The sequence below is a fragment of the Schistocerca americana genome, chromosome 2 (assembly GCF_021461395.2).
Source record: "Schistocerca americana isolate TAMUIC-IGC-003095 chromosome 2, iqSchAmer2.1, whole genome shotgun sequence".
In the NCBI taxonomy this organism is placed as follows: Eukaryota; Metazoa; Arthropoda; class Insecta; order Orthoptera; family Acrididae; genus Schistocerca; species Schistocerca americana.
The window spans coordinates 542,785,940-542,795,924 of NC_060120.1; the positions used below are offsets into that span (position 1 = coordinate 542,785,940).

General features: G+C 39.3%; 1 protein-coding gene across 1 annotated transcript; it reads right to left on the minus strand.

The window, feature by feature from the left end:
* Positions 1-961: 961 nt before the first annotated feature.
* Positions 962-9,674, minus strand: LOC124596174 (probable NADH dehydrogenase [ubiquinone] 1 alpha subcomplex subunit 12). Its single transcript, XM_047135212.1, has 4 exons — positions 9,514-9,674; positions 9,343-9,425; positions 7,758-7,873; positions 962-1,169 (listed from the first exon to the last, which is right to left on the minus strand). Exons 1-4 carry the CDS (start codon positions 9,606-9,608, stop codon positions 1,035-1,037), a joined length of 429 nt encoding a protein of 142 aa, XP_046991168.1. The 5' UTR covers positions 9,609-9,674; the 3' UTR covers positions 962-1,034.
* Between the last annotated feature and the right edge of the window lie 311 nt (positions 9,675-9,985).

Sequence of the window (9,985 nt, forward strand, 5' to 3'; positions counted from 1 at the left end):
GTTGTCAATGTTTCCTTCTGAAGAAGGTGTTTTTATAAATGTTGAAAGGGGTTTAATAAATGTTCAATTTTGCAACTGATTGGCTGATTATTATTTCTAAAAGATTTCGTCCTTCAGATGCTGCTCCAGCCATGTACAAAATGTTTTATGATTTGAACCACGATACTTACACACTACATAGCACAGGGACATCAGTGTCTTCTTTTTTTCATTAAGAACCTGTGAAGTGCAGTAAGTGACTAGTAGATCTTGCTAGTTCTTTCAGGCAGGCGTTATACTTCCTAGTTTCCTTGGAATCTTCAGCATCACACGAAAATACTAGTTATGTTGTCAGGTGGCTTTGGACTATTTTTCATGGGTCTCTTGTTTTTTTTTTTTCTTTATTTCATTGCTGATGGCTTTGAATTTGCTGCTGTATACAGTTGGCTATTTTCCACTTTTCTGCCTTTTGGGGTGATTTTGTAGTATGCGTGATATCTTTTAACAGAATCAGGTTCCTGGAGAGAGTCAGAGTTTTTGAGACAAAGATTTACGCACTTTGGAGGAAGTGAAAAAGAAGCTCCAGTGACCAGATGTTTAAAATTTGCCACAAGTTGGCTACAACTGCCTCAACAAAAAACTTGCAATCATCATTAAGAACCCAATAGGAAGAATTTGTATACTAATGACAGCAGTCCACAATGGAAATAAGCTGTTTTCTCCCAATATGGAGGAGAAAACACTTGTCTCTCATCAATGTGAGTAGTACGGTACCTTCCTATGGCAGTGGCAGCAGTATTGAAACACTGTCAAGTACATTCCTGATGCTGCCATGGATTATAGCCCAGAAAATCTCATCCTGTAAAACTGATATGAATATAAATATCACTATTCCAATAGCAATTTTTTCTGTGCTCGACTTTATAGTTGCTAACCACAAACTAACAAATTCTGTACATGTAGAGGCAAACAATAATTTAAATTATGTTTTCAAATTTGATTTAATTAACATAAAAATATTTACACTAATTATCGTCTCTGAGTGCACACAGTAGTTAGCGACTAGGCTTCGGTGGAACCCATGCCTGAATTTTTGGTACTGTTGTGCTGTAAGGCATATATGCACCTTCAGTGCCAGATTTATTTTCTGTATGGTCAAGCATCCAAGGATACTTGGGCCTGTGAGGATCCTGAAACAAAAGCAAATAATTACATAACTACTTACTTAAAAATGATATCAAAAGGCTGGAAGTTTTTCTGTATGGTGGTGTCATATACAACAAATAACTAGTTACTTGATTTCAGCTACACTCACTCAAAAATTTAATATCAGACTGAAGCGACACTATCAGTACCATGTAAAGTACTTTTATGCATGTAGAAATAAAAGTGATGAAAGACAAACATTCACTAGCTTACGACTGACGAGTGTAGCAAACACATACAAAACTAATCATCACTGACTCAACATATCATTCTTTAATACAGCAACAGGCATTTCCTATTTAACGATAGGGTCATATGTGAAAGCTGTTGAGGCATATGCCATCAGTCCTGCAATTACTGTGCAGCAGTCTATGTGAGTATTACAAGTAACTAGCTGTCTATGAATATAAATGGTCAGTTTAAGAGAATCAGTTTGGCACTAGGAATGACATTTGAAGCACGAAGCTACAATAAGAATGTAACACCAAAAACAAAGCGCTCAGATAGAAATGGGTGTAAGACACGGATGCAGTCTTTCTCCCCTACTGTTAAATCTGGATATCAAAGAAGCAATGACAGAAAAGAAAGATAACTTCAGGAGTGGGGCTAAAATTCAGGGTGAAAAAATATTCACAATAAGATGTGCTGCTGATGCATCTTCAGAGAAAGTGGGGTAAAATTACAGAGCCTTTTAAATGGACTGGAATGAGCAGTCTACAGAGCACAGAATACTACCTTGGAAGCAAAATAGTTCTTGGCTGACAAAGCAAAGATTATATAAGCAGGACACTGTCACAGGCAATGAGGGTATTCCTCACTAAAAGACTTCCACTAGTACACACCATTGGCCTTAATTTCAGAAAGACACTTCTGAGCATGTACATGGTATTGTACGAAGCTGAATCATGGACTGCAGGAGGAGGGTGGGGGGGGGGGGGGCTACAAAAGAAAGGAATAAAACCTATGAAGATGATGTGCTGTATAAGGATATTTAAAATTTGGTGAACTGGTACGAAATGAGGTGGTTCTACACAGACACAGCAAGAAAAGGAACGTCAAAAACACTGAAAAGAGGGACAAAATGACATATGCTAAGACATCAGAGAAAAGCTTCCACTGTGCTAGCGGGAGCTGAGGTGAGTAATAACTGACAGACAAGACATGTGCTGGAATATATCCAATTGTTTTGTTTTGCTTTAGGGCGCAAAAAACAACTGGGGTCATACGAGCCCGAGCCCAAGTCAAAACTATAGAACACGAACACAGAGAGGAGTTAAGCGACTATACGTCAGTCCCAATGGACAGAATAGGAGATAGCTAAAAACATGCACGTGGAAAAAGGGCTAAAAAAAACATGCAGAAATGGAGGTCCAAAACTAAAAATTAAATGGCCTTGTCATATTGCTTTGGCAGATAAAAAGTAAAACGTGGTTGACAGCCCATGTGTCATTTGCTAAAACGGCTTATAAATCAGACGGCAAACCGAAGCTGGAATGTAAATTGTTAAAAAAAGGACATTCCAGCAAGAAGTGGCAGAAAGTTAAAATTTGGGCACAATGTGCAGTAGCATCACTTAGCAAATGACTAAATGGTTAAAAAGGCAGTGCCTAATACGCAGCCGAGTTAAAATAATCTCCCCCCAGCTGGAGGGCCAAGAGGAGGCCGTCCAAGGCACCAGGAGAAGCTTTATGAGGCGAAGCTTATTCCCGTGAAGAGAGGACCATTGGCAATGTCAAAGGGGGACCACCTCTTGACAGACAGCACCGCAGAGATCATCGGAGGGAATATAGGTACTTGTGGGCTGAGGTACGAGGACTGCAGCCTTGGCAGCTGTGTCAGCAGCCTCAGTTTCTGGCAGACCGACATGACCAGGGACCCACAGAAACAGGACACTGGCTCCACGCAGGAAGACTCGGGTGTTGTTTGGCTGGAGGGACGGAGGAAGTCTTCATGGGAGTACTCCTTCTGTCCTTTCCTGCCAACTGGTTCTGTAGTCAGTGGCTTCACCTCTTGAGGTGAGAGTTTGATGGCTTGTTGCATGACGGGAGGGGGGATGGCGATGCTACCTTGACACTGGGCAATTTCACAACCTCCAAGCCAAATTTGAAGTCACATGTCTGCATGACCATATCCTTCATGGAGCCAGGGGTAACAAAAAAAGAACTATAGGTGCCAGACGAGAGAACAGAGGGTTTGCAACTAGCCAGTAACTTGCGAGCTACTGGGTAAGGCACTTTTTCCTTTACCCGAATCTCTCGGACAGCCCGCTCATCTAGATACATGGGACAATCCCGAGAGGAGGCGGCATGGCCGTCGTTGCAATTGACACAGTGGGGATGAGGAGGCAGACAATCGCCCTCATGTGCATCCTTGCCACAGGTTACACATTTGGCTGGGTGTCGACAAGATGTTCTAGTGTGGTTAAAACTATGACATTTGTAGCAGCGCATCAGGTTTGGAATGTACGGCCGGACTGTGATAATTTCAAAGCCTGCTTTGAGCTTGGACGGCAGCACCACCCTATCAAAGGTGAGGAAAAGAGTGCGGGTGGGCACTAAGGAGGAATCTACCTTTTTCATTACATGATGAACGGCAATGGCACTCTGATAAGAGAGGTAAGGTTATTTTTCAGCCTTGGTTAGATCATCAAGCAGCTTGGTGTAAATTACACCATGGGAAGAATTCAATGTTCTGTGGGCCTCGAAATGAACAGGGTAGCCATGGAAAAGTGGGGCAGCAAGCAGGTGTTGTGTTTGAGAATCAGAAGCCATCTCCAAAATCAAAGTGCCATTCCGTAAACAAGTGCAGAATTTCATAGGAATAGCAACTGCATCAACACCTTTCTGAATAATATATGGACTGACTGTGGCAAAGGACTTATCTTCAGTATGTGAGACCACAAGGAACCGTGGCGCAGCGACAGGCATCATTATGTTTACATTTTGTAGAAGTCAATTGGGAAGATGAGTGACTCATTGCAAGAAAATCCTCCATGATTGCCAACGTCTCCGATGGCGTGCTCCTTCCAACTGGGGGCTTCCTTCACAATGGAGCACACCCATCTTAGGTGATTGTTCACACCTCCCAAACATCTGACAGAGGGACCAATTGGCAATTTGGGAAAGTTGCAGCTCAGGCAATCACCCCTCCCTGGGCCTGGCCTGTACCAGGGGGTACATGCGGACCTTACCTGGCGACCCAGGGCTGGGAATTATGCGTTACTCGTGAGATGCATGGGCCGACCTCCAGGAGCACACAGGGTGGAAGAAGAAAAAAAAGAGGATCCTCCAACACCGAAGTGGAGGAATGAGAGGAGAAGGGAAACAAAGAAAGGAAAAGTGAGCCAAAAATAAAGGTGAGACTATTCGTGCATCAGTGACAGAATGCAGAACATTCCCAATAAATCCCCAGAAATGTTCCCCAAGGAAGGGGAAAAAGAATAGCAAGAGGATAGACATGCAGCACGGAAGGGAAAAATGCTGCAAAGCCCAAGCACGAACCAGCCAAAGAGTGGCGAGCCACCTGGGGCTCTTTCAGAGGTGGGGACAGGAGAGGAGGAGGTGGTACTGATGCTGCTAAACAATATGCAAGTTATTGGTTGGTTTTCCTCAGTTTTAGTTGTTGTTTCCATCCTGAGATTTCCATTATTCTAATGTCAGATAATTAGGTACCTCCAAATAAAGGGTTATTCTTCAGCAAATAATATAAAAATTAAAAACTTGAATATACCTGATGAAATTGTTATAAGAGAATCAATAAGAACTTTGGAGAGCAAATTAGTTCTACTACTTACAGACATTAGTCAGCAACAAGCACCATCATGTTATTGTGATAGAACAAATTAGCAGCAGAATAAAAGTTTCAATACAAAATAAAAAACATCAAAGGCAGCATTCAACATATTCTGTAGATCCCTTTAGTGGATATGAAACAAGCCAAAATAAAGATTAACAGAGTGAGGAAAGTTAGACGTTACTCATCATTAATCTGCAACACTCTTATAAAGTAACATAGTACAGTTAACAAAGTGCATCTCACTTTAAAAGAAGCCTGTTGGTTTCCTGCTTATGCCTTATTCTGGATGTTTATCTATCATTGCGTCACACCCCATCAGACCAAAAAGCTTTGCGACTGAATTAATAAAAAACAGAGAAAAACCAGGATTGTAGTTTTAATGCCTTACGTGTTTTGTGTAGTCTCCTCCATTTCAGTACAATGCAAAGAACATTCATACAACCATGTAGAACAGTCAGAAAGCCCTTCTTTGTGATGTTGTTCAACTTGCACATCATGTTGCATGGAATTATGAGAAGGATAGTTGCTACTCACCATATAGCGGAGATGCTGAGTCGCAGATAGGCACAACAAAAAGACTGTCAGCCAAGTTTAATTTGAACGTCTAAGATTAATGATACCGGCAGGAGTAATGTGGGACATGAGATGCTGCACCAACAATCAGTTGTGTCTAGTAGCCATATGTTGTGCATGGCCAAGATGGTAAATACAGTGTGCTTCACCAATCTCTGACTCAGCATCTCCACCATATGATGGGAGCTATTGTCCTTTTCATAAGTCATTATTCCATCCTTGATTTTACATTGGCTTGAATGTCGGTTATGTCATCATAGCATTGACCCTTCATGTACTTTTTGTGGAAGGTTCATAATGATAATGTTAAGTCTCATGATCCATGATGATTTTTTTGACAAAAGAATTGTCCGCATCTTGAATTTCAATCAAATCATAGCAGGTGTCCATGCATCTTTGCTTTTGTTCGGGAGTCAATGTGTACAGGTCAAACTTTGCACGTATGAGTACTTTTCTCTTCTTCAAAACATTATGGACAATGTCTTTAACACTTTACTGTAAAGATGTTGCTCCATTGCAATTTGCAACACAATGTTGACACAGAATGGACACACCCACAACTTTGCACTGCCTGCTCACAACTCACTGATCGAATGCACATCTGTTGTTTACATTTGTCAGTTCAAGCTGCCAACGTAGTTACTGTGCACACAACTTTTATCCTCCATAAATGAAATCAGTCTCAGAATTTTTTCATCGGACAGTGTATTTAATTGTCTACACTGGTAATGGCTACGATAGCAAGTGTCTACATGCTTATGCATTGAGGCTTTTTTTAATTAAAAGGCTTTATAATTGATACTGTTACTAATTGTCCAACTAGCAGAGATTTTCAAATCTTCTAAACTAGATAATCAGATAATCTGCAGAAAGATTAAGTTTTTGAAAATAGCCACAAGTTGTACCTTGTATTTCCTTATTTACTGGTTTCGCTCTTCAAATGAACAAGAGCATCATTGGAACATACAATTTACAGTTGGCTGACAGCATTAAAGATTGTGTTTAAAGTTGGCTGACAGCTCTATACATAAAACTAGCTGTACTACAGTACTATTAATTAAAGTACTACAGTACAGACAGTTTAACCCTTTAACTGTTCTGAACGTGTTAATGAGCGCGCCTTTGTACCTGTCCATGTGTGCTCAGGATGTGTTAACACGCGCCACCAGTCCTTCTACCTAGTACTCTGAACAGGTCTGTTCAACATTTAAATTCTTAGATAATCTGTGTTCAGACCGACATGACACATTCAGAGTACCAGGTAGAAGGATAGGTGGCGTGCCTAAACATGTTCAGAGCACACAGGGACAGGTACAAAGGTGTGCACATTAATGCACCCAGAGCAGTTAAAGGGTTAATGTACAGAGCTGTCAACCAAGTTTGAACTGTATACTCTGTTGACACTCTTGTTCATTTGAAGAGCAAAACCGTTAAATAAAATATACAAATTGTGACTAGTGGCCGTTTTCAAAACTTAGTCACTCCCACTGAAGATAATGCCTCCTTTTGCACAAAGAGTGTTTAAATATTGTTTTTTTTTTCTTTTGTATTTCCAGTGATCCCCCAATTTCATGCCTTATGTCTGGTGGAAGCATGATAAGATCCCTCTCTTGATTAGTGTTTGGAATTCTAGTGCATGCATGCAGTTGGCACACACACACACACACACACACACACACACACACACACACACAATGTAATAAACACAAAATCTGTTGACATTAAAAAGAAAATTATATCAACTTATCTTCTTAGCTATTTTTTCTACAAAGCATCTGCTTACCCAGATTAATGGATTTGAAGATACCTGCTAACTGTGTAACAAAGAATAATGTCCACAGGAGGTGAGCCTCTACTGACAGCATGCAGGTAACTATTATTCTTTAAATATTATCCTTGTAGTCCAGTAAATATTAAGAAAGAATAAGAAACACAAGAGTTACCGAATACAACTAAGGCAGGAGTAACCCCTGGTTTTTTTCCCCCCCCTATTATGTTGCTGCTATTTTGACAATTTAATATTTTGAATGTGTAACCAGACATAGAATATGGCGCTTACAACAACGAACTGTAAATACAGACTATGAAACAGAATTAAATTACAGGCAAAATCATGATGGAATCAGAGGGGTACAATGAGTGACTGAATGAACAAAACATTTATTCCTTAAACTCCACTGTAACATTAAAAAGTATATACTTACTCTTGAAGGAGGGAAGTCAGTTTTGTAGTGCAACCATCCAAACCATTCAGCTGGAACTTGACTTCCATCATAATCTACACCCACATTATCAGCATATTCAACCCACCTATTCCGACCTACAAACAAACATTCTTCATATTGATTCAAACAAAAACACCAAACATAAAAGCAGTAAGTGATGCATATTTTATTTCACACATACACAAAATATCAAATCAATTTAGTAAGTGTCACACAATAGTTTACTGGTGAGTAATATTCTGTTGGGTTGTTAGAGAAAAATATTCATATGTATCATGTACAAAGAATACAAAGAAATAAAGAAAATTAAAACAAGCAAAAACTGCAGAATCAGTTTAACAACAGAGAGCTTCAACTGAGATACAGGAGTAGCAAGCTCATTCCTTTGATTTACAAAACTATTCACTAAATATCCAATTTACTTTTCTGTGCAAGGACAAGAACAGCAGAGTAGACAGCTGTCTTTAGCAAGCACTTTGCATAATTTGAAACAACGAAATGATCTGCCTTGTTCTTGGCTTGATACAAAATAAAATTTACAGATTTTTGGGTTTGCAGACAAGTATTGTGGAAAACAGTATAGGTTACAGACTTTGATAAAATATGACTGCTGACTTAAGTTGTTGACAATTCATGGGGTGAATTCAAAAGGGGAAGGGAAGGAGGTTCTGGAGGGAGACGGCAGAAGCAATCACCAACAAAAAGCATGGAACAATAACAAGTGAAATGTACAAAATAAACGTCCAGTGTGATACAGATTTAGTAACACGCGTTTGTTTTCCTACAGATGAAGGCATTGTCCATGGTTAGGAGTAACTTAAAAACATATGCAGAGAACACGTGACTGACGTAAGTTTTTCCAGTATGAAAATTTACATTCTAATTACTCTAGTCACTGACATAGAAGGTAGTGTACAGTCTAATGCAAGGAGTACATTGAACATGTTAAACATAAACAGATGGGATACGTTCCATTAGCAGTAACACTTGCAAATGATCACCTTGGTACAAGCAGCTTTTTCTCCACTAATGCTATTTCTTCACTTTAGTATAATTACTGAGTGGTGCCATGAAATCACATGGGTTCTTCTTTACGTACTCTTGAGTCTTCAACGCACTCTAATGTAAAATTCAAGGAATTTTTGTAAAAGTGTGTCATTCCACCGTAAAATTCGTGTAATTTTTGTAAAATTATGTCATACCATTACTCATTCGCACATCACAGCTCAGAGAAGGTTGTTTAACAGACTCGGAAAAAATGATTACAGTTATCCAACCTAAATCGGAATTATTCACCTTTTTAAAAACTGGCAACAAATCAACTTCAATATTAACCTTAATTGACATACTTTTCTTACCCCTAATGAAACAATGGAACTGTATACTTTTACACTGTTGTTTAACGTTGATTCTTGCTTTCGTTTTTCCTGATTCCTGTGGTATTCTTAGCGGTGTCCCATCAAGCTACTTTAACAACAAACGGTTATATATTGTTACTACCCGGTGACGAGCTACAGTTGAACTACAACATAAGAAAATAAGGTCCAAAGTGAAAAATACTAACCATAGAAGTACATCTTGTTCTCATAATATTTGTTACCATACTTGTCTTCTCCTATCAAAGTGCCAACTTTCGCATCATCCATCCTAGAACATAATATTGACGTAAATTTAAGAAAATTTTCATAATTATCAGTGGTTGTTCAATACAATTTATGTCTCTATGCCCTCTCACCTATATAGTTTGTATAAAGTGCCTCGTATTCCCCCATTTACTTTTATTATTTCAAAAAGTCTCGCAATTTTATCAAGTGCCAAATACTTCTGCATTTTCGCACCTCCTCTCTCCTCACAAAAACATTAGTGATTTACGACCAAAGATCTTCAAATAGCTGAATAACTACAAGGGTCAGTACACGCCAACATCGCTGAGAACCCGCTTAGAGTAAATTTCTCTGGAGTGAGCATTGCATTCTGCGCATGTTCTTAACATTAAACCAGGATAGTCACGTGTTTTCGGGACTTCGCTGTGCGTGTGTGCTTTCTGCAGAGTTTGAAGTTTATAATATCAAGAGTGTTTTCACCGTTTGTTGATAGTGTAATAGCCATGGTGAATTATTGTTGTTGCTATGGATGCAAAGAAAAATATGTGAAAGGGGGAATAGTAACTTTTCACGGGTACTATTTTTAAAAATTTCGAGACGCAT

Excerpts from the sequence above, each read along its gene's own strand:
- LOC124596174 (XM_047135212.1), bottom strand. The coding sequence starts at position 9,608 with ATGCAGAAGTATTTGGCACTTGATAAAATTGCGAGACTTTTTGAAATA. Across the intron at positions 9,426-9,513 it reads ACTTTATACAAACTATATAG|GATGGATGATGCGAAAGTTG; the intron begins GTGAGAGGGCAT and ends ATTATGTTCTAG. Across the intron at positions 7,874-9,342 it reads GAACAAGATGTACTTCTATG|GTCGGAATAGGTGGGTTGAA; the intron begins GTTAGTATTTTT and ends GTTTGTTTGTAG.